Source organism: Neophocaena asiaeorientalis, unplaced genomic scaffold, assembly GCF_003031525.2.
Source record: "Neophocaena asiaeorientalis asiaeorientalis breed wild unplaced genomic scaffold, Neophocaena_asiaeorientalis_V1.1 scaffold78, whole genome shotgun sequence".
Lineage (NCBI taxonomy): Eukaryota > Metazoa > Chordata > Mammalia > Artiodactyla > Phocoenidae > Neophocaena > Neophocaena asiaeorientalis.
In genome coordinates this window covers 20,023,376-20,047,431 of record NW_020175018.1, presented here as the reverse complement: position 1 = coordinate 20,047,431, position 24,056 = coordinate 20,023,376, and the positions used below count along the sequence as shown (strand labels likewise).

At 56.3% G+C, this 24,056-nt stretch overlaps 1 protein-coding gene across 1 annotated transcript; it reads left to right on the top strand.

The window, feature by feature from the left end:
• The first annotated feature begins 2,898 nt into the window (after window positions 1–2,898).
• On the top strand, window positions 2,899–23,582 carry PNPLA7 (patatin like domain 7, lysophospholipase). The gene is given in 19 exon segments (XM_024762545.1): window positions 2,899–3,048; window positions 8,653–8,716; window positions 8,835–8,989; window positions 10,243–10,347; window positions 10,350–10,397; window positions 10,400–10,422; window positions 11,148–11,259; window positions 17,738–17,809; window positions 17,812–17,897; window positions 19,819–19,947; window positions 20,088–20,157; window positions 20,774–20,890; window positions 21,400–21,548; window positions 21,921–22,073; window positions 22,153–22,258; window positions 22,667–22,756; window positions 22,964–23,012; window positions 23,014–23,035; window positions 23,175–23,582. Coding segments are annotated over 19 exon segments (1,719 nt in total). The 5' UTR covers window positions 2,899–2,978; the 3' UTR covers window positions 23,274–23,582.
• The last annotated feature ends 474 nt before the right edge of the window (window positions 23,583–24,056 follow it).

The following is a 24,056-nucleotide window of genomic DNA, read 5'->3' as shown; positions in this document are numbered from 1 at the left end:
GCAAATGTTAGACCTTTTGTTATTGTCCCAGTGTCTCTGGGACACTGTTTGTTTTTTAATCTTTTTTCTCCATCTGATGTTCAGATTGAGTACTTTCTTTTTTTTTTTTGCGGTACGCGGGCCTCTCAGTGTTGTGGCCTCTCCCATTGCGGAGCAACAGGCTCCGGAAGCGCAGGCTCAGCGGCCATGGCTCATGGGCCCAGCCACTCCGTGGCATGTGGGATCTTCCTGGACTGGGGCAGGAACCCGTGTCCCCTGCATCGGCAGGCAGACGCTCAACCACTGCGCCACCAGGGAAGCCCGAGTACTCTGTTTTGATATGTCTTCAAGCTCACTGGCTCTTTCCTCTGTCTTCTTGATTCTGCTCCTAAGGCCACCCAGAGAATTTTTAATTTCAGTTATTATATTTCTGCATTTGCTTCAAGACAGTCCATGACGGCTGTCTCTGTCTGGTTATGAGCACTGCTTTATTGCCTCATCAAGGACTTCCAAATTCTGTGGCATGTTGTCTTTTTTTTTTTTTTTTTAATTTCTTTTTGGCCGCGTTGGGTCTTTGTTGCTGTGCGCGGGCTTTCTCTAGTTGAGGCAAGCGGGGGCTACTCTTCGTAGTGGTGTGCGGGCTTCTCATTGCAGTGGCTTCTTTTGTTGAGGAGCACGGGCTCTAGGTGCGCAGCTTCAGTAGTTGTGGCCCGTGGGCTCAGTAGTTGTGGCACACAGGCTCTAGAGCACAGGGTCAGTAGTTGTGGTGCACAGGCTTAGTTGCTCCACAGCACGTGGGATCTTCCTGGACCAGGGCTCGAACCCATGTCCCCTGAGTTGGCACACGGATTCTTAACCACTGCGCCACCAGGGAAGCCCACATGTTGTCGTTTTTGTCTGTTAATTGTCTTCTCCTGTTCAAGTTGAGATTTTCCTGGCTCTTGGTATGCCTGGTAATTTTGGATTGCATCCTGTATTTCGAGTATTATGTTATGAGAGCCTGGTTCCCATTTAAATCTTCTATTTTTGCAGACTGTCAATGTGCTTATATTCACAGAGCATGTCCTGGCCCTCTTCCTTGGGCTGTGTTTGAATGTTAATCTAATTCTCAAGGCCTTTGCAGTACTGCTGTGGTCTGCTGTGCTTGTGTGCTACCCAGAGCCAGTGTGCAGCCTGGGTGGTATGCCACACTGGATTCTGTTCTCAGAGCCTCTGCTGTGCGATCCTGGCCAGTTTCATGTATGGGCTGCTTGGGGGTGAAGCCAGGACTTCATACTAGATCTAGAGGACTCCCTTCTCCATCTCCCCTCTCTAGTGCAGGGAATGGAGAGCTGGGGGCTCCACCCCACTGTGTCTATCGCCCCATGCAGGAACTTGGGGCCCTGGAAAGCCTCCCTGGAGGCAGCACCCAGTGCGGAGGGGGAGGCATGGACCCCACTTGGCCGTAGCTGGGACGGGGCAGTGGCACTGCTACCCTTGTGGCATTAGTAGCGTGGTCTTCCCACAAGTCCTGGCTTGTCTGCAGTCCTCTTCACGCCCCTCTGGGTCTCCTGAGAACTGTGTCCGGAGCCTCCGTGTAACTGGTGGCAGCGGTTAGGTGCGTGATGCCGGCTCCACCTCCTTCTTGGTCAGAACCAGAACCTTCCACGTGCCTTTCTTAAAGGCTAAAAGAAAACTGTCAGAAGCTGGCAATAGAATCCCCCTCTAGTTCTACCTCAGACGGAGGGTTCTAACGTCAGAGGTCACTGGGAAAGAGCGAGAGGAAGGGGATTCCCCACAGAGAAGCTGCCAGAAAACCGGTGAAAAGGGGCCCCCTGCTGCCTCGCATGCAGCTGCCAACTGGCTCACAGCCCTCACTTTCTTGCCCTGCCCCCAGGTTAGCTCTTAGGGGCCCCTCTCTCTGCCTTCTGCAGCCCCCGCTCTGGCTTCTGGGTCAGGCCTTGCAGGAACCCACGCTCTATGTCTCAGGACCCACCGCTCCTCCCCAGGGACGAGACCAGCAGACTCAGAAATGGATGGATGCCCTTTCGGCGGAGCTGGACCCTCCTGCATGGCCGGTGCCTGCACCTGGCACCTGGCCGTGCCCTTCCTGGTCGGGAAGGTCTGTGCAGGAGCTGGGCTGGCACAGCGGCCAGCCAGGGGGGCCAGGAAGAGAGCCCTCAATGTGTTGGGGCCCCAGAAGACTGGGGTCTGGCTGGGATGTGGGCGGCAGGAGGGGTGAGGCTGCCCGTTCAGCCACGTCCATGAAAACAGGAGGTGCCACTTGCCAAGCAGTAACTTTGTGTTGGGAATGAACTTCAGCCGGGGACGCTCGGACCGAGGCTGATGAGCTCGTGGGTCCACGTGCCCGCTGCCTCCATCCCTGCTGCTGTGGGGCTTCCTGGCCTCACGTCTAGAGAAGGGGAAGCCTGTGGCCTCAGGGACAGGCACCCCAGGACCCAGCCCTGACCAACCCTGGGTTGTTTTGTGCCTCACCCCGGGGTCTGGAAACCCCACGCAGACGAGGTGGTAGAAGGATGTCGATCTCCTAAACCTCAGACTGTTTACTGTCTCTGGAGCAGTCAGTGGAAGAACTCCAGGAAGGGGGGCAGGTCAGAGGATGGGCTCTCCCCTGGCCAATCCTTTCGACTCTTTGCGTTTTCTCTGGGCCTCACGGCCTTCTCTGCATCTGTGCGTCCGTCTCCCCTTCAGCGGGCCCGGTCCTGGTGTGTATGAAACGCAAGGGCGCCACAGTGTGGTTGGTAATTTCAGCGGGAAAGGCGGGGCTCTGGCTGTGGGGACTCGGGGCCGACCCCGGTGCCTGTTCCATCTGCCGAGGCCTCTGGTGCCGTGGTGTCACCTAGAAACATCCAGGGACACCGAGACTGTGCGAGTGGCAGCCCGATTCCTCAGGCCAACGCACGCCCCTGTGCTCTGCAGGTCACCAGTTTGGGCTACATGCTGTAGGGAGCAAGTGGGACTCGGGGAACCCTGCCAGCAACCTCTCCACGGTGGCAGTCATGCCCGTGTCAGAGGATGTGCCCCTCACCGCCTTCACCCTGGAGCTCAAGCACGCCCTTAGCGCCATCGGTAAGCCCTGCCCAAAGGCACCTGAGGTCCGGTTGGACCCCCTCCTCCTGCCTCTCATCCTTCCAGGTTCTCCTGAAAGAGCACTTAGTGTTGCTCGCAAGACTAAACCCCGGGCAGGGGGTGGAGAGGGGTGCAGTGCTGGGGAGAGGACCGTCGCAGTGAGACGGGCGCCTCTGGACAGTCTTGATGGGCAAACCCATCTCACAGGAGCTGGTGTGAGTCACACCGCACTGCTCCTCCCAGCTGAACTCTGGGGCCTCCAGGGGCACAGAGACCCCTGAACCGCTCCCCGCCAGCGGGAGCCCATCTTGGGGTGTGAGCCTGGGGTGGGTGCATGCAGCTGCTCCACTACTCGGAGGGGACACCGCAATGGCTGGGGCAGCTGACTGGCCACGTGGAGAACACCCGCAGCTGGGGTCAGGCAGCTTAGGTCATGTTCCCAAGTTCCACGGCTGTTAAGTTTGGGGGCTCAAGAACAAGAAACTGAAATTCCTGAGAACCCTTAGAAATTCCCCAAATCATGAAGTATTCCATATTGTTAACACTTTATGTATATGTTTTTATATTGTGAGCGACCATAGTAAGAGACAATAAGTCAATTTTCTGAGATAGGGCTATCCTAAAGGTTTCAGGGGTGTCTTCAAAAATGATATAACAATAGGTGCAATGAATGTTACATTACTATTATGGAACAATACGTTGTGACAAGAGTATGTATCTTAATATGGCGAAAACGTCCGCTATCTGAAACAGACACTTGATAGTAGAAGGCATTAAATAAATGCCAAATGAAAATGATTTATGAAATTGAAGATACTACTATAAATATTTAATATGTAAAAGTTATTCTCCAAGGGAAAATTTAAATCACAGAAAGCATTAATTTGGATTCATCTTGGTCTTTGTTTTATAACAAATATTCTGGATGTAGAAAACATCATACATTTTTCAGTGACGTCGGTCAGACTGTCCAGGGCACACCCAAAAGATCTGCAGTTGCACCGTGGAGATGTGTTGATTCATAAAAGCTTATTCCCTTTTTTAAAAAAACAAACCTTTTATTTTGAAATAATTACAGATTCACAGGAAGTTGTAAAGATAGTAAAGCGAGAGCCACACACCACCCCCTGCCCCAGGTTGCAGCGCAGCATCCAGACCAGGAAGTTAGCGTCCGCGTGGTGCGCTGATGTGACATTCATGTGTGTCCACGCGAATTTCTATTTCTTCGAGGAACTGGGGATCTTGACAGGGATTGCACTGAACTGTTGGTGGCTTTGGGTGGCACTGACATCCTAGCAGTGTTAAGTGAAAGCAGGCATCCTGCCTCGTTCCTGATCTTAGGGGGAAGCTTTCAGTCCTTCGCCTTCAAGTAGGATGTTAGCGGTCAGTTCTTCATGTATGGCCTTCAATATGTTGAGGAGGTTTCTTTCTGTTCATAATTTGTTGAGTGTTTACATCATAAAAAGATGTTGAATTTTGTCAGTGCTTTTTCTGCATCAGTTGAGATGATCACACTTCCCCCCCTTTGTTCTGTTAATGTGATTTATACACTGATTGATATTCATATGCTGAGTCATTCTTGCATTCCAGGAGTAAATCCCACTTGGTGTGGTATGTAATCCTCTTAATACCCTGCTGAGTTTGGTCAGCTCCTGTTTCCTGAGGATTTTGCATTGTCAAAGGTGCTCGTCTGTAGTTTCTCCTGGCGTCTTGGTCCCACGCAGACTTTGGTACTGGTGGGGCGGGGCGGTGCTGGCCCCATGGAATGAGTTAGGAAGTGTTCCCTCCGAGTCAATATTTTTGGAAGAGTTTGAGGGGGATTGGTGTTAATTTTTCTTTAAGTATTTGGTAAAATTCCCTAGTGAAGCCACCTCATGCAGGGCTTTTTTTTTTAAACTGGTTCAGTTTTCTTACTGGTTATAGGTCTATTCAGATTTCCTGTTTCTTCATGGTTCAGTCATGGTAGGTTGTGCGTTTCTAGGAATTTGTCCATTTCATCCAGATGATCCAGTTCGTTAGTATGCAATTGCTCACTGTACTCTCTTGTATTACTTTTTATTTCTGTAAAATAGCTAATGTCCACTGTTATTTCTGCATTTAGTAAGTTGAGTCTTTTCTCTTTTTTTCTTTATTCCTCTAGCTAAAGGTTTGCCAATTTTATTGATTCTTTCAAAGAACCAACTATTGGTTTCATTGATTTTCTGTTTTCCTATTCTCTATTTTATTTATCTCTGTTCTGATCTTTATTATTTCCTTATTTCTGCTAGCTCTGGGTTTAGTTTGAGATTCTTTTTCCGGTTACTTAAGGTACAAAGCCAGTTGTTGATCAGAGATCTTTCTTTTTCCTCAAAGGAGGCATGTGTAGCTGTAAACTTTCCTCCTAGCTATGCTTTCGCTGTGTCCAGTACATCCAGGAATGTTGTTATTTTTGTTTTCATTTCTTTCAAGATATTTTCTCATTTCTCTTGTGATTTCTTTGACCCATTGGTTGTTTATGCATGTGTTGTTTAATTTCCATATATTTTTGAATTTTCCAGTTTCACACCATTGTGATCAGAAAAGATACTTTGTGTAAATCCAATTTTTAAAAAAATTTTTATCGGAGCATAGTGCTTTACAATGTTGTGTTAGTTTCCACTGTACAGCAAAGTGAATCAGCTTTACAGATACATATATCCGCTCTTTTTTGGATTTCCTTCCCATTTAGGTCACCACAGAGCACTGAATGGCGTTCCCTTGCTATACAGTAGGTTCTCATTAGTTATCTATTTTATTTTATTTTTTTAAAGAAAGATTCCATTTTCTCTCATTTTTTAAAAAATTAATTATATTTTAATTTGGTTGCACCAGATCTTAGTTGTGGCAGGCGGGCTCCTTAGTTGTGGCCCGAGGGCTCCTTAGTTGTGGCGTGCATGTGGGATCTGGTTTCCTGACCAGGGATTGAACCCAGGCCCCCTGCATTGGGAGCGTGGAGTCTTAACCACGGAGTCTAACCACTGCGCCATCAAGGAAGTCCCAGTTATCTATTTTATACACAGTATGAATAGTGTATATATCTCAATCCCAATCTCCCAATTCATCCCACCCCCCACACCCCCGCCTTGGTATCCATATGTTTGTTCTCTACATCTGTAAATCCAATCTTTTTGGGTTTTTTTTAAGTCTTTATTGAATTTATTACAATATTGCTTCTGTTTTATGGTTCTGGCTTTTTAGCCCCAAGACATGTGGGATCTCATCTCCCTGACCAGGGATCGAACCCGCATCCCCTGCATTGCAAGGAGAAGTCTTAACCACTGGACCAGCAGGGAAGTCCCTGTAAATCCAGTCTTTAAAGTTCTTTAGGACTTACCTTGTGGCCTAACATACAGTCTGTCCTGGAGAAAGGGAAGAGTGTGTGTTCTGCAGCTGGGCGGGTGGCCTTTCCTCTTGGTGCATTTTGGTGAGTGTGCAGCGGTATCTTGTTTGGGCCTGAATTTGCATTTCCCAACAACTAAGAAGTTTGTTTGTTTACTGGCCATTGGGAGACCTTCTTCCGCAAGTGCCTGTCAAGTTGCCCGCCCTTTTTATTGGTTTGTTATCTTTTCCTTGTCGATGGGCAATCTGGATACAGTCGCTTTATTGGATGAAAGTGTTGCAGATATCTTTCCCTCTGTGGCTTGTTTTTTTTATTCTTTTAATGATATCTTTTGACAAACATAAGTTGTTAATTCTAATAGAGACCAATTTATTCATCAATTTTTTCCTATATTGTTACTGCTTTTTGTGTTTTATTGAAGAAATTTCATGCTGCCCCCAAATCATGAAGAGGTTCTTCTAAAAACCTTAGGGTTTTACCTTGCAAGTTTACAGTTCATTGGAGATTGATTTTGGTGATGATACGAGGTCGAGTCAGGATTCCTTTTTCTATAGGATCTTCAGCTGCCCCAGAGCCCTCGCTTAGAAGGACTGGACTCTGCCCTGCAGTGCTCTTTTGCTGACAGTCAGGTGACCACATTTGTGAAGCGTGTTTTTAGAGTGAGGATCTAGGCCAATGGTCCTTTTCTTCCACCTGTGAAGGCGTCAGTCCACTTCCTCTGGCTTCCAGAGCTTGGGAGAGAGGCTGTGTGACAGCCAGGCTGGCAGTGACTATCCAGGCCAGATCCGCCCTGGAGCAGCAGCCGTGCCCCACGGAGCTGACACATAAGTGCCTAGGCGTCAGCCTGTGTCCACGCACTGCCCTGGACCTGCCCATGGCCTGGGCCCTAAGCAGACCCTCCCAGGGACGGAATGGTCACCACAGTCCTGACTGCCTGGGGCTGCAGCCCGCACCTCGAGAGCCCAGAGCGCCACCTCCGGGGGGCTCCACACTTTCCCGAGGGCCTCCTCCAAGCCTTCCGAGTCCAGGCAGGCGGGCCCAGAGCAGGAGACGTGCCCTGAGGGCAGATAGAGCCCAGCCTGCGGTCCGCTGAGGACCTCAGGGCTGCGCTCCACTGTGTTCCTGTAGCCAGACACGGCCCGCCTGTCCCGCCTTGTCCTAGACGCCCAAGAGGCGGACGGGGTGAGCCACTGCAGTGCCCAGGAGTGCCAGCCCTCGCAGGCACGTGAGGCATCAGCCCCGAGAGGACGCCCTCTCTCTCTCAGACCCACGGGGGGTGACCAACTCGAGCTTGAAGCTCTTCCCGGCCTGGCCTGACCTGGCCTGACCCCCAGAGCAGGACTGCAGCCCCCAGGGGGACCAGCGCCCTTTGCCCCGAGCCCCCAGAGGAGTTGCTTCCCCGCATCAACGGGCTTCTGCCATTTGAGTCAGAGCTGCACAGACGCACAGGTCAGTCCAGCAGCCACATCACAGGGCACCACCCTGTGAAATGCACCCTTATGCTTGTGCCTCCAAGAAAGCAGATGCTGCCAGTTAAACACAAGGCGGTGATTTCTTGTCTCTCCCCTTCTGATTACAAGCCCTCAGAGAAGCTCAGGTGTAAGCGAGGGTGTAAGAAGGAAGCCATGGGGAAGAGCCCGGCCTCTCCTGCAGCAGCGGGACTTCTGCATCCTCAGGGCGGTCCAGCAGCCTTCCTGACACTGAGGGCCGCTGGCCTCTCAGCTTTTGTCCCTGCCCCTGGCGGCCCTCTCACATATTCTGACGCTGGCCGTCCTGGCTGAGAGCAACTGTGTGTGTGGACAGCAGCTCTAAGACCCTGTAGATGCAGGAAGCACGCTGATCCCTGGTGATAGACACTGGTGAACCGCACCTGACTGGAGCCCAGCCAGCCGGGCTGCCTTGGATTTGGGAGACTGCCTAATCTCACCCCTTACAAGCTTGTGCTTCCCTGCCCCCACGCATACACAGTCTCAGTGCTGCAGAGATTCAACCCCTTCATGTGTAGAGGAGGAGACTGAGGTTCAGAGAGGCCGCCCCTCCCTGTACTTGCTGCAGCCCTTCCACCGCCACACCTGCAGCCTCACCTGCCCAGAGGGTCTGCTTCAGGGCCACAGGCACTTCCTCATGAGTGGTGAAAGGCTTATTGCTTTCCAGAAGAGCAAACTTCCAGGAGAAGGAAGGGCCTCGCTTGTCCTCCAGTGTGAGCTGCCGGCACAGTTTTCTGTATTTGGTGGTTGTGTTTTCAGGCCCTGCCCTGCTGCTGACCAGCGGCAACGTAAAACAGTGCCTTGGCTCTGCTGCTCTGGACAGGTACGCCGGCCTCCGTGTCGGAACAGCCTGGCCGAGCTTGGCTTCCTGCTCTCAGTGGGTCCCAGCCCGGCCTTGAAATGTGCCCCGGCGTCTGCGCCCCTCTGTCTGTGCCTTCCAGTATCCACGAGCACCGGCTGTCCAGCTGGCTGAGGCAGCAGGAGGACATCCACCGGATCGTGCTCTACCAGGCGGACAGCACGCTCACACCCGGGACCCAGCGGTGTATCCGGCAGCCCGACTTCATCTTTATCGTGGGCCTGGGCGAGGTGAGCCGGCCTGCGTGAGTGGGGCAGTGGGCGGGGCCTCAGCAGGTGGGGTCCGTGGCCAGGGCTTGAGGGGAGGGGCCGGCCGGCTGCTGGGTTGGGCCAGGCAGTGGGCGTGGTCAAAGGGCTGCAGGCTGGGCAGGTCTTGGCGGGAGGGGGGCCCCACTCTCTCCTCCGACCCCTTGTTTCTCTCTTGTCCTCTGAATGAAGTATTTCAACAACTCAGGAAGGGATGGATAATAAGAGCAGACACCCAGGTATTTGCTCTACACATTTTGGAAACATTTCGTCGTGTTTACCTGTGATGGTGGTTTTAGCAGGGGCAGGCAGGTACCCCGAAGTGGCCAGTGGCCACTTTACGAGGCAGAGGCTCTTGTAAAGTCAGAGCCTCTGTCCGTGTTTCACGTTTTTACTATGTGTGTATATGGCACTGGTTTTTTTATATAAATAGTGCTCGAGTTTATACCATCTTGAAATTTCCTTTTTACTCAACACTTACACTTTTGAATTTTATCCATATTGTTTCACTCGTCTTATGGCTGTTTAGTTTCTATTTGTGAATGCCCCACCATCTGTCTCTTCTCAGCCAACGGACTGTGAAGTTACTTCACTACGCTCGTGTGCAGGGGTGTCTTCAGGGCACCACTGGCATTGCTGCCGAGCGGCAGAGGCTGTGTGTCTTCAGGTTCAGAGAGCTGCCAGACTGCACTCCTGTTGTGTACGTGATGTGGGCGAGGGCTGGGGCTCTGTGCTCCCTGCTCTGCACTGTCAGTCCCCTGTGTTCCCAACGTCCTGGGTGTGAAGTGGAGTCTCGTTGTCCCTTCGCTTTGTGTTCCCCACCTCCTTCCTCTGCCCCGTCGTCTGTTCTCATTTCACGCTTCCACCCCGGTCCTGGGACAGCTACAAACTCGTCATCCCCGATGTGGGTTCCTGTTCTTACCAGGAGTGATGCTCCCTTGTGGGGCAGTGTTTGCAAAAGAAGGTTGTAGTGTGTGCGCCGCCTCCCTTCCTGCAGGCCCCCGGAGCTCCCTCATGCCCCCCGCACCCCCTGGGTCACAGCTTCACAGAGGAAGGGCCAAGCACGCCACAGCCGGGTCGGTCTTCAGAACCAGGGTACCACCCGCCAAGGCCAAGACCTGTGTTGGGCTGGGGCGTGAGGCGTGGTCCCGTCCAGCCTGGGACGTCTGTGGACAGTCCCGCGCTGGCCTTTGGCTCTGTCCTGCTTGAGCCTGTGGCCTCTGCTGGGCTGCCTGACGCGGGGCTCCGCTCTCCCTTATCTGGAGCGGGTGCTGGAGAGCGCGGCTGTGCGTGCCCAGAAGCGCCGGGAGGACGGTCCTGTGCCGGCCCGCACTGCGCAGCGGCTCAACGTGGGGGCTGCTGCTCCGGCCACCTGCGCCCCTGCTGCCCTCGCCGTGTCTTCCCAGGAGGAGCCTGCCCAAGCTGGTGAGGCCCGGGGCGGCTGGGGGCCCCGCCGACCTGCTTCGGGCCCTTTCGCTCTGACTCTGCTCTGAGCCCGCTGGCTCTGATGAGGGCGCTGGCTCTCCACGAGCTCTCCCGCTCCTGTGAACTCACATCTGCTTGAGCTTGGTCTTCGGATTTCCCGGGGCCACAGGGTGACACGCCCCCCGGATGGGGGAGCACCTACGGGGGGCCAGAACCCCAGAGCGAGGGGCCTGAGGTTCCCACCTCCAGCTGAGGCCTCGGAGAGCCCGGTGGCCTCAGGTTGGCACTGCTTCCTCCTTTGGACAGAAAAGCACACAAATCCTGGCGCCTCCTCCTCAGGGGTCCCCAGCCCTGGCGGCTGCGTGCGGGCCGTGGTGGGAGCGCAGGGGCCGCCGGCTGGCCACAGCCCACCCAGCCCCGCAGCTTGGTGGAGGCACCCTGCCAGCGGCGTCAGTGACCAGGTGTCCAAGCGCCGAGCGCCCTCCGCCTCGGGGCTGTGGGCTTCGGCTGGGCCCGTCGGTATGTGGCCCAGCTGCCCGCACTGCCCGCCCCACCCCAAGAGCCCTCCCAGGTGAGCCCGGGCGCCGAGGTGACGACTGGGTCGGGATCAGACCCACCGGCCGTGTCCAGGAGGAGCTTTGGGTCAGGAGTGGGGTAGAACAGCCAGGCCACGTCGGGTGTGCGAACTCGGCCCGGCGCCCCGCGTCTGCCGGCCTCTCTCGCAGGTGGAGCCGTCCGAGCGGGTCTGCCAGAGGCCCCCGGACCGGCGCTCGGACTTCTCCGGCCTGGCGCGGGTGCTGACCGGCAACGCTGTCGCCTTGGTACCCGGGGAAGGGGAGCCAGGTGAGTCCCGCCCCTTCCCGCGGGCCACGAGTCGGTACGTGTGCGCCTGCGCTGATCCTCCCCGGGCTGCGCTGGCGCACGTGTCCGGCAGTGTCTCCCACGGGCCGGTGTCCCTTCCCTCCACAAAGACAGTGGAAGAGAATGTATTTCTCGTTCCGATTGCCTCCTCTTCTGAAAACTACATTCTGACCCTTTGCCAGTCTTTCCACTGGGCTGCGGGAGAGTTCCTTTCCGTTTTAATGCACACTTTAAGGGACAGTGATCTGCTCTGCTCACGACCGTCGTGAAGCAGCCTTTCGTTTCTTGGGCTGGTGGGTTCCTTTAAGGACTTTTAACCCAAAGCACTTGTACCCCAAGTTGTCCTGACGCTCGCTGCCGTTCTCCTGACCTTGGTTAAAGAGAAAAATACACGTGGGGGCAGAAACGGAGGGGCAGGTGTGTGGTGAGGGTGTGACAGGCCAAGGGCCCCGGGTGAACCGGTCGGTGCGAGGAGGGGCAAGGCTGCACCTCCTGCAGCATCTGTGCTGGACCCCCGCCCCTCTGAGGGCCAGGTCCCAGGGCCCCCAGGGGAGCCCTGTGGGGTGGATACCCTCACACCCCTGGCCTCGGAGGACGTCAGGCCAGTCGCTGGGCTGGCGGGCTTGTGCCGCTTCCCCAGCTCTGCAGCGAGGCTCCCTGAGTGCCAGGCCTGGGTGCCAGCCCTGCTTACCGTGCTGGCTACCTGTCCCCAGGGCCTGACGGAGGAGCCTGGCTCGCCACCTGCCTTGGCCCGAGGATGTCCCTTCCAGAGGGAGCTGGAGTCACTGTGTGTGCACCCTGCAGAGTCGGGGCTGTGCTCGCACCCGGCCCCTCCACTCCTCGGCTAATTGTAGCTGGAGAGGGTCAGAGAAATGATGCAGGTGAGCCTCAAAACTGCTTGTCTGGCCGGATTCACGCTCCTTACTTCCCCACTGTCGGAGACTCGGAGGCTCCAAGTTCTGGCCTGAGACCCTTACAGCCAGGAAAGTGGGGTGGGCACGGGAGGGGCTGCCCTTCTGGAGACCCCGCCTCCTCACCCCCAGCCTCCTCACTGGCCTCCTGTGCCTTCAGCGCACGTTGTGGCCTCTCTCCGAGGGCTGCGCTGCAGGGGAGGGATCCCGCGGTCCGCAGGCAGCGGGCCGGGGTGGAACGCCTGCACGTGTTGACCCTGGCACCCTGAGTGCGGCCTGGCCTGGGTGGTAAAGTAATGAGTATCCTGCTCGTTTATTTTGGGTGATTTGGGGGCATCGTGTAGTGCCATGTTTTTACCTGAAAGCTGAGCCAGTGGGCCTAGAAAATCAGGTGATTTACCCAAAGTTGCCAGGATGGGGGTAGCACTCAGGCTGCTTTCTGCAGGGCTGGGACAGTGAGGTGCCCTGGAGCAGCTGGCTTGCAGCAGCGTTTTTAATGAAAATTTAGTTAAAGTAATACTTAGTTTAAAAGCCATGTGGCCATTCTGTAAGGCCGTATGGTATTTGCACAACACACAGCAGTCCTCTGCCCCACTAACAAATCCAGAGATATCCCACAGACAATATCCCATAGACAGTCCCTTCCAACTTTTCTTCAGCTGTTTCCTCATTTACGTTTCTTTTTTTTTTTATTGAAGCATAGTTGATTTACAATGTTGTATTGGTTTTAGGTGCACGGGAAAGTGATTCCGTTTTTTGTGTGTGTGTGCGTGCGTGCGTGTGTGTGTGTGTGTATGTGTCTGTCTGTGTAGATAGTGTACATATGTTGTTTTTCATATTCTTTTCCATTATGGATTATTACAGGGTATTGAATATAGTGCCCTGTGCTACGCAGTAGGACCCTGTTGTTTATCTGTTTTTTCATTTTTAGATGATTAAGTTCCTAACCGCCCCCATATATGCACAGGGTCAAAGTCTGTTTGTCTGTCTCTGTCTCGTATCCTCCGTCTGTCCTCTTCCTCAGCACAGGATCCCAGTGTGGTCCCCTCCCTAGTCAGCCATTGCTCGCTGTTTGCCTTACAGCCAGGTGGGTCTTCTTTGGAGCTAAGCCTTACCCTACTGTATATACGGCAGTATCTCCCTCCTCAGAGTAATAATTGCTCAGTAGTCCACCGCAGATGCTGCTGGAGACGCAGCCCCCTCAGTGTGCTCAGACCACCAAGTCATCTCTGCTGAACTCACTCTGGAGCGGCCTCCTCTCAGCTCTGCTGGTTGCTCCCCAGTCATGCTGCTGGGATGTTGCCTTGGAGTTTCCCTTCACCGTGATCCTGGGAACTGCCTTTGTCTCTCTCCTGTGTCCAGCTCCACTTCTGGATACCATGTCTTCCTCTTTCTTGATACATTCCTGATTTTGGTAGAGTTCATACTCTAGAAGTTTCCTTAAGAGAAGCTGCATGGGAGGGAAGAGTTTCAACACCACGCTTAGCAGAAAGTTCCCTCATTCTGCTCTCACACTCGCATGACAGTTTGGTTACGAACTCTAGATGGAAGTACTTTTCCCTGAGAACTTTACGGTGTTGTTCCATCACCTTTTTAGCTTCCAGTATTGCTGCTCTGAAGTTCAGTGTCATGTTCTTCACGAAGCCTGTTCCTTCTGGATCCTGTAGGAGACTCTCTTCACTCTTGTGTTTCTGGAGGTACTTGAGGATGTGCCTGGGTGTCTTTTCCCCCGTTAGGCTGGGCAGACTCCCAGTGGGCCCTTTCAAACTCGGAAATTCATCACCTTCAACCCTGGGAGTGTTGGATAAGGCCCACAACCACTGCTCCCTGCTCCCTCTTCTGGATCACAATGCAGATGACCCCTCATCCTCTCGTGCTCCCATCTTTTCTTTTCTCTCCCAGGTTTCCATCTTTGTCTTTTTGTTCTACTTCCTGGGTGATTTTTCTCAGGTGTATCTTCTAATCGATCTTTTTCTGCTAAGATGTTTCTAACGTCTGAGTGCTTTCCGCAGTTTTTTCTGTTTGTTCTAGAAGCGCAGTTTGAATTTCTCTGAGAATAATAATGCTTGCTCGCTCGGTTTTCCGTTCCATTCCGTGCCGGCCTGTGTCGGCTTGGTCCCGTGAACTCCGTGTCTCTGAGGCTGTCTGTGTGCGCTGACCGCACCCGTGGCGTCGCCGCGTGGGCCCCTGTGGGCCCCCGTGTTCCTCCTCCTATCAACAGACGCTTGGGTCATTTTCTGGGTTTGGTTGCTGAGCACAAAACGGCTACAAGCGTTCTTGTGCAGATCTTTCCTGTGCACATATGTGCTCTTGTCTTGGGCTAATACCTACGAGTGGAATTACCTGTCCACGGGGTAGTTGAACAGTTTTACAGCCCCACTGGCAGTTTTGAGAGTTCGGGCTGCCCACGTCTCTGTCGCCCTTGGTATCGTCCGGGATGTAAGTTGTGGCCACACCCCTGGTGGGAGGCCGTGCCTCGCTGCGAGTCTGATCTGCATCCCTGGACTCAGGTTCCAGGTGCCTCTTGGTCATCAAGTTCCACGCGCCTCTCTCACAGGTGGCTTGCCCTCTACTATTTAGTTAGAGGAGTTATTTATATACTCTGAATACGAGTCTTTTTTTTTAACTTTCTTTTTTTAAATTAATTAATTAATTTTATTTTTGGCCGCGTTGGGTCTTCGTTGCTGCGTACAGGCTTTTCTCTAGTTGTGGTGGGCGGGGGCTACTCTTCGTTGTGGTGCGCGGGCTTCTCATTGCGGTGGCTTCTCTTGTTGCGGAGCACGGGCTCTAGGCGCGCGGGTTTCAGTAGTTGTGGCACGCGGGCTCAGTAGTTGTGGTGCACGGGCTTAGTTGCTCCACGGCATGTGGGATCTTCCCGGACCAGGACTCGAACTCGTGTCCCCTGCATTGGCAGGCGGATTCTTAACCACTGTGCCACCAGGGAAGTCCCTGAATACAAGTCTTTTGCCAGATATATTTATTACTAATATTGTCTTCAGTCTTTGACTTTTGTTTTTGTTGTAATGGCATGTAATGGCGTTTTTTTTTTTTTTTGTAATGGCGTTTTTTGATGAGCATGTTTTAACTCTGATGAAGTGTGATTTCCCAGTTTTTTAATTTCTGGTGCTCTGGGGGCTCTTGCCTAGGCTACATCTTCTCGAAGCTTGTACATCTGGGCCTGCAGTCCACCCACACTTGTTTGCTGGGAGTGGCGGGGTGTGAGGTGAGGGTATTCTACGTGGTTACCTAGTTGAAGACTTTCCCTCCCTGCTGAGCTGCTGAGGCGTCCGAGTCAAGCACCAGACCCCTGCCCAGGTGGGAGCTGCACGGAGGCACGTGTTCTGTCCTAGCCACACCACTGCACTGTCTTTGTTACTCCAGCTTTATGGGAAAGCATCAGGCAGTGTAATTCCTTCAAATTCTTTTTCTTGAAGTTGTTTGGATTGTCCTAGGTCCTCTGCATTTCTGTGTAAATTTTAGAGTCAGCTAAGTATTTTATGGGTTTTTTTGCTATTGTAAATGGTATGTTTTTTTTTAAAATAAATTTATTTATTTTGGCTGCGTTGGGTCTTCATTGCTGGGCACGGGCTTTCTCTAGTTGTGGCGAGCGGGGGCCACTCTTCATTGCGGTGTGCGGGCTTCTCATTGTGGTGGCCTCTCTTGTGGCAGAGCACGGGCTCTAGGCACACGGGCTTCAGTAGTTGTGGCACGCGGGCTCAGTAGTTGTGGATCGTGGGCTCAGTAGTTGTGGCTCGTGGGCTCTAGAGTGCAGGCTCAGTAGTTGTGGCGCACGGGCTTAGTTGCTCCGCGGCGTGTGGGATCTTCCCGGACCAGGGCTCGAACCAGTATCCCCTGCATTGGCAGGTGGATTCTTAACCACTGCGCCACCAGGGAAGCCCTAAATGGTATGTTTTAAATTTCATTTTAAATTGTTTGTTGCCAGTATGTAGAAATACAAATGATATTTGTAAATTGATGTCATGACTTACAACCTTGCTAAATTCACTTCTTCCAGTACCTTTTTTTGTAGTTTTTTTACATTTTGTTCTCCTGAGAATAAAGACAGTATTTCCTCTTTCTTTCCAAAATACATAAATGCCTTTGTTTCTTTTTCTCGCCTGTTGCACTGGTTAGAGCTTCCAGCACAGAGCTGGGCAGAGGTGGTGAGTGTTGGGGAAAGCATTCCCTTTAAGCGTTAAGTGCCATCTCTGCCATCTCGGCTCTTGGGTTTTGTAGATGCCCTTTAGCAGACTGAGGAAGTTTCCTTCTATTCTTAGTTTGCTGAGTTTTTATCACGGGTGTTTGTTTTTATGGGTCTGTCGGATTGTGTGATTCTGCTCCTTTATCCTGTTAATAGGGTGAATCACACTGAGTGATTTTAAGGTAACATCAAACATCACCTTCTTGGGATGGACTCATCTGCCTGTGGCATGTGGCCCTGTTTCTGTGTCACCTGACCCCTTGGGTCTGAGCAAGGTGGGCCATGCTCGTCCTTTCTGGAAATGTAGGCAGGTTTGTTTGCCGCCCTCAAAACTGAATTGGAAGGTGCTCCTGCTTTCCCTGTTCTCTGGAAGGTTCCAGGTGGCTTGTGTTGTTTTCCTTCTGCCTCCCTCCTCCTCCCTCTCCCTCTCCGTCTCCGTCTCTTTCTCCCTCCCCCTCCACTCCCCAGCCCTGTCCGCCTCTCTCTGGCCCCCGCTTTTTGCTTTCATGGCCCAGTCTTACCTGAATTCGTCCTTTCAAGGATCCTCTCTATAGTGTGTTTGTCTTCTGGTTCATTAATTTCTGCTCTTTATTATTTCCTTAATTTTACTCTTTTGATTTAAACTGTCCTTTGTTTCCTAACTTACGGGCCAGCAGACATTGTCTGTGAAGGGCCAGATGGTAAGTCCGTGACCTCGGCAGCCAGCGCGGGGCAGGGGAGGTCAGCTCTGTGTGTGCTGACCCTTTGGAGGCAACGTGCCTTTTTGTTCTCAGTCTGGGCTAAAGTTTTCTTCATCTTGAGTTTTCAACAATGTAGGAATTTTTTTTTTTTTTTTTAATTTATGCTCAGCATTTAGAACGCTCCTTGAACCCGAGGCTCAGTGTCAATCATCAGTTCTAGAACTTGGGTGTTGCTTCTGTCCACTTCCACTGTCTGTCCCTCCTCCCGGCTACAGTCACACGCTCTCTTCCGCTCATACATGCGATTTCTGGTTGTGTGGCGGACATCACACACGAACAGTGGCCAGAGTGGTCTCAGCCCGCGCTGCTTTCCGGTGGTGGCTCGTCCGGCCCTGGGGGCTGCGCTGGGGGCCTCCACCTGCCTCCCCACCCGCCCAAGTCTGTTCAAAGCCTGTTGTTTCGGCTTCACAGCCTCCCAGACGCCAGCGGGTGGAGGAGGCTGAGTGCTGGCTGCCTCTCGAGAGCGTCCCACTCCCTCTCTGAGTTGGCATCTTTGCCCCTCTCTCCGTGGCGTGTGCACTGAGGGGTGGGGTGGAACGGGACGGCCGTCCCCGGGGTCCTGGCGGCCCGGTGGCGCTGACTGCCTGCTCCATCCTCCTGTTGGCGTAGAGGCTGTGCCCAGGTGGGCATCATCCAGGCCCTGACAGAGGGCGGCATCCCTGCGCACGTGCTCGGACGTCCACCAGGGCCTTCACAGGCGCCCTGTGCTCTGAGGAGTGGAACTACAGCCATATACGGATCCGGGCCAAGCAGTGGGCTGAGGTGAGGGGCCCTGCAGGGCCGGGGACGCAGGAGGGCATCGAGACGGACGTGGCTCTGCAGGGCTCTGGCCTCAGAGCGTGGCTTGTTGGGGCAGGGAGGGCACAGAGAAGCAAGGGCGTCAGTGTTGTGGGATGGGCTCTGGTTCATGCCTGGTCTTGAGTTGTAAAGGTGACTGAGGAGAAGTTAGTGCACCCACAGTTCCCCGCATTTCCACGCCCACCCCACCGGGCCATGGGGGCACCAGTGCCGGTAGGCAGGCAGGGGGCAAGGCCTAGGTCGGGGCCCTTATTGGGGTTTCTGTGGGAAGGGCAAGGCGGGGCAGGGCACACAGCTTAAGATCTGCCCGTTCGAATAATTCCGGCGGGTTTCTGGGCATAGCTGCCTGGCACCTGGCCCTGGGTGATTCAGGCTTGGGGTGTGCGTTAGACACAGGTAGTCGGGTGTGGGCTGTGGAAGGGCTGGGTGAGCCCAGGTCTGTCTCTCTCCCCCGGTGTGCGGGACCGCAAATGCCAGAGCATCAGGGACACAGAAAGTAAGAAATATATGTCGTTGGTACAGTTGGCCCTGCGGTGAACGGACGCCAGGGGACAGTCCAGGATCTGGGGACCCACCCGGGGCAGGCGGGCTGCAGTCTGCCCTTCTCAGGGCTCTGCTCGTTTTTTGTGGAGCAGAATGGAGCCCTGGCTGAAACCGAGAGTGGGCTCAGAAGTGTTGGCATTCTCATTTTTAAAAGAAAAGATGGGCCTCCTCTGAGCAGAAGCTCTCAGAGCAGGCCATCTGCCCGATCCACAGATCCCCAAGGCGCCCAGTCTCCCTGGGGGCTGCGGGCTGCTCGGCTCCGGTCACTAAGGACAGCCTCCGAGGGCAGTGGCCGCGGGGGACGGTGCTCTAGCTTCAGCAAGGGTCTGCGTGCAGGTCGGGCAGAGCTCTCCCACGGGTGTGGGAACAGCCAGGGGGCTTCGGGCGTCATGTCCTGCCACCCTGAGTTTGCGCTGGGCCAAGGGAGCCCACTGGGCAGCCACCCTGTGGGCCATGGGGGATGGACCTCCCAGGCTGCTCTGTGGTCCCACCTGTTGGCACGTGGAGGGGGCACGGTGGGGTGGCTGCGGTGCTGGGCAAGGGCCTCCTCGGGAGTGAGGGCCTTGCTGCCCGCAGAGGACACCGGGGATGTCCCAGGCTGTCCTGGTTCCCTGTCCTCCAGGGGCACGTGTGTGCCTTCTGCTCGTCCACAAGTCTCAGTGAGAGCGGCTGGGGGCGCGTGACTCACCCCCAGCTGGGGGCCCACGCCCACTTACAGCCCATCCCAGCGTCTGTCCACACAGAGGCAAGGAGGACCCTTCCTCTCCATCCCTGACCCCTGAGGAGTCAGGCATTCTTGGTCCTGTGCCCTGTGCTCACAGGTCTCACTGGCCCCCATCCTCACTGAGGAAGGATGGGCCTCGGTCCTACCAGAGATCACGGGGCTTCGGCAGTGAGGGCCCGTGGTAGGGCTGCTGCCTCCCAGGATCAGAGGGGTGGAGCGTCTGCCGCGGTGGAGTGTGAAGGCCAAGCCCAGGCCAGCCGGAGGGGCAGTGGTGGACGCTCAGCTGGCCCTGGTCCTGGATGGGCCTTGTCCCAGTGAGCCTTGAGCCATCCCCGCTGAGCGGGCGGTGAGGGCCCAGCTGGCCAGCCCTGCCCGGGGTCAGCAGGCGTTCCTCTGGGACCTCCAGGCCCTGCCATTCAGGCCACAGTGTTTGCTCCCCACAGGCTTCTATTCGCAGAAAGCGCACGTGAGTGCCCAGGTCCCTGCTCCCTTCTCCTGACGCAGGCTCTTGGTGGTCCCTCGGGGTCGCCTGCTGCCGGTGCCCGGAGAGGGAGGCGGGGGGTGAGCCCCTTCTCCTCTGCAGAGGCCTCACACGTGCCCCCGTGTGCCACCCCCCAGGATGTGATGTCGATGGTAAAGACCATGCTGGACCTGACCTACCCCATCCCCTCCGTGTTCGTGTTCCCGGGGGCTGGCTTCAGCAGAAGCAGAAGCATCGGCAGTGTCTTCAAGGACAGGCAGATCGAGGTGCAGCCCCTGGCAGGGACCACCTGGGGAGCCCCAGCAGAGCCCACGGCCTCAGCCTGCCTGGGTCTGGACACCCTGGGCCCACAGGGTCGAGGGCTGGCAGCCGGGGGTGGTCCCTCTGAGTCCCGTTCCCCTCACAGGACCTGTGGGTCCCCTACTTCACCATCACCACGGACATCACAGCCTCTGCCATGCGAGTCCACACAGACGGTGAGCACCTCCTCCCCGGGGTGCAGGCTCCCCAGCAGGGAGGGGCGTTAAGGGGCCAGTTCCAGGCCAGGCCCAGGGAAGCCCCAGGATCTCCCAGAGGAGGCAAGAGGCTCGGGGAGATGTGAACAGAGATGACTGCTCTGGGCCCGAAGGCTGAAGAGTGCACAGGGAGAGGTAGAGATGGGACGGGGGCAGAGGGGCAGGCTGAGGGCCCACATGGGTCACAGCTGCGTGTGGGTCGGAGCAGAATGCTGAGGAGAGAGCCCATCTGTGGGTGGGCGGCTGAGGCCCTTCTCCAGGCCAGAGTGTTTTGGGAGCCCCTTGAAAATGTGTCTGCTTAGAAGTGAGTGGGGTGGCAGGGCTGGCAGAAGCTCACGGCAAGGGGAGATGTGGGCAGGCCCAGAGCAAGCCCGGCCCCCCTGGGCTCCGTCTGAGGGGGAGGATGTCCAGGAAGGGTGTCATCTGCCCGGGCCTGGTGCTCTCCGCCGGAGGCCAGACGTGCAGGGCTGAGGACCCATGTCGGCGAGGCTCTGAGCCGAGGGTCCAGGGCAGGAACTCACCCTGGGCAGCGAAAGGCTCCTTTCCTCTCCCCCGATCCCTCTGGACCCCCTCCCAGGCTCACTGTGGAGGTACGTGCGTGCCAGCATGTCCCTGTCGGGCTACATGCCCCCGCTCTGCGACCCCAAAGATGGACACCTGCTGATGGACGGGGGCTACATCAACAACCTCCCAGGTACTGTGGCGGATGGGGGGCGGCCGCCCAGCCCCGCCTCAGCCCCACCGCTCCTGCGCGCTGGGGGTTATAGGCGTGCGCACACTCGGCGCTGCGTGCTCCCAGCAGATGGCTCTATTTGTCGGCTCAGCAGTGCTCAGAACCAGGCCAGGTAGAGGGGCCGGCCGCAATTAGGGCCCGTCTGTGCCCACAGTCAGAACTAACAGCCTGCAGGTGTCGGGTCTGCTGTGGGCAAGGCCCCTCCTGGGGCACACCTGTCACCTGTTGGACAGCTCTGTGCGCTTGGCCGACCCCCTCCGCAGGCCCAGGTGTGAGGGTGGAGAGGAGGCCCTCCCCACCTTCCAAACCCTCACCCCCGTCCCCCCACTCTCAGCGCCTCTCAGGCAGCTCTGCCCCCAGCCCTGGCTCCACCCCAACTTCCCCCAGCTCTGACCCGTCACCCCAGCCAGGCTCCCACCTGGGGCTCTGTATACCTGTCCCCATTGGTGACCAGGCCACCTCCTCCCCAGCAGATGTGGCCAGGTCAATGGGGGCAAAGGTGGTGATTGCCATCGACATGGGCAGCTGGGATGAGACAGACCTCACCAACTACGGGGATGCGCTCTCCAGGTGGTGGCTGCTGTAGAAGCGCTGGAATCCCTTGGCCACGAAGGTCAAGGTGGGGGCCCAGCCCTGCCTACCCCAGCTGCTCCTCCCCACATCCTGGCGCCTGTGTCCCTGAGACCCTGAGATGGGCAGGGAGGGGGTGCACCTTCCAGGCTCTGGGTCCAGGAGGGTGGTGGTCGGTCACTCACCATCCCTGCCCGCCTGGGACCAGCTCTGGGAAAGGAGCCAGGCCTAAAGGCTCCACACACCCCAGGACCCCTGGCTGGGGCCCAGCCTCCCCCCAGGCCTAGCAGAAATTACCTCCCCTTGGGGGGAGGGAAGGGGAAGGAAGGGCCAGGGCAGGAGACTCAGTGGTTGTGCCCAGATGGAGGCCAGGGGCCACGCAGGGACAGGAGAGCCACACTCAGGGGCTGTGACACGGCAGGTGTTGAACATAGTGGAGATCCAGACGCGCCTGGCCTACGTGTGCTGCGTCCAGCAGCTGGAGATGAAGAGCAGCGACTACTGCGAGGACCTGCGCTCCCCCCCGCCCAACAGCTACGGCACCCTGGACTTCAGCAAGTTCGACAAGATCTGCGTGAGTGTCCAGGCCGGCTGCCCCTCCCAGGCCTCCCTGCTCTCGCGTCCCAGTCACGGGGTTCCCGGTGTTTGTGCAGGAGGTGGGGTACCAGCACGGCCGGACAGTGTTTGACATCTGGGGTCACAGTGGCGTGCTGGAGAACATGCTGCAGGATCGGTAGGGGACGAGCAAGGTGAAGGCGTGCGATGTGAGTGCCTGAGTTGGCACCCCTCCTTCCTCTCCCACTCCTGTGACCCGTCCTCTGCTGTCCAGTCCAAAAGAGAGGCAGGGCTCCCTGCAGCCAGCAGCACGTTGGCACACCCTCTCAACTGCTCAGGCCTGCAGGTTCCCCTGCCCCGCCCCAGGGGCCAGAAGACAAGGGCAAGGGCAGTGGCCCTGGGGGCTGTCTTTTGGCCTCTGCCCCCCTTTGACTCTCCACCCTTGAAGTGCTCACATGGGAGAGGATGTCACTGTGGGTGGGGGGCTGCTCAGGACTCTGCCTGTCATCCGTGCCCCACCCGCACTCCAGGGCTAGGACCACAGAGGGTCATAGAGAGGGTGGGGCTGGCTGCGGTCAGGGGCTTCGCCAGATGTCTCCTTCGCCTCTGCCCCCAACGTGCTCACCTGCCCCAACGCCTCCTTCATGGACCTCGCTGAGATCGTATCACGTATCGAGCCTGCCAAGGGGGCTGCAGCACATGGTGAGTTGGACCCCGGGCCATATGCCCACACAGCTGAGGATGGTAGTGGCAATGTCCCCTCCTGACCCTTGACACTCTCAATAAGCCACCCTGGCCACCAGGCTCCCTCTAGCAGCCCCTGGCCCCGGTAGGCTGCATATGGGGACCCATGCCGGCCCCTGCCCCTGCTCTCAAGGGGATACCTGCATGGCCCTGCTCTCTGCCCAGATGAGTCTGACCACCAGACCGAATACAAGGAGGTGCTGCTGGGCGGCCCCAGCCGACCTGGGCTCCGACTCAGTGAGCTGCCCGGACACCCTGTGCTCCCCAGCTGAGCTGCCAGCTCCAAGGGCTCCAAAGCAGGCCAGCTGCTCCCTCCCTGCTGCCCTCCTGGCTTGCCCCCACCTTGACCTTGACCGTGTGTGCGGTTTGCTTCCAGGAGGACAAGCCCTCGCTTTGGCATCGGCACTCCCGTCTGGCTTCCCCTGAACCATCCCAGGACTCCTCTTCCCCCCGGCCCTCTGACCAAGATGGGTAGAGGTCTCTGCTTTGATGCACCCTGCAGCCAGCATCTCCTGTGGGTGGGTTTCAGAGAACCAGCTGGCGCAGCTCCTGCAGCTCTTCCCCAGCCTGCCAGGGAGACCCTGCTGGGGCCCAGGGCCCTGCCAGCCGGTGTTGGAGCGTCTGGGGCCTCTCTGCGCTGGCCGCTCCTGGTGGGGCACTGGGTCCTGGCATCCCCTGCACACACAGCAGTCCTGGGGGGCTGTGCCGGCCCCTGCGGGCCCCCTGAGGCCTCTGAGATGTCAGAGCCCCTGATGCTTCTGCTTAGCCTGTCAATAAAGGTAGATCTGATTGTGTGGGACATGTGGTCCCTGTGCCGAGGTCCCCCGGGCAGGGGGGCAGCACCAAGATGGGCAGCCCCACAGTCCTGAGGCTGCAGGGCGGAGTGGTCACCATGCGGGGACCCCAGGACCCCAAGCCAGGCAGGCAGGACACCCAAGGTCTGGGGTGCAGCTGGGATCCCCCCAAACCAAGGATGAGGCCCTCCCGAGCTCTCAGGCATTGTTTCCATTCTGTACACACAAGAGTCTTCCCTAAGATGATGCCCACACCTTACTTTTCAGATCATTAAATAGCGCCAGGGGGGTCCTTTTGTAAAAAAAGGAGACCTGTCAGCTCTATGACTTTGGAGTCCACGATCCCTGCAGGTCTCGGAGCAGGGCACATGGGTCTGCGAGAGCAGGGAGACCCTTGACCGGAAGGCCCAGGACCCTGAGGTCGGGGGACCGCAGGCCTCAGTTTCCCAGCTCCAGAGGCAGTT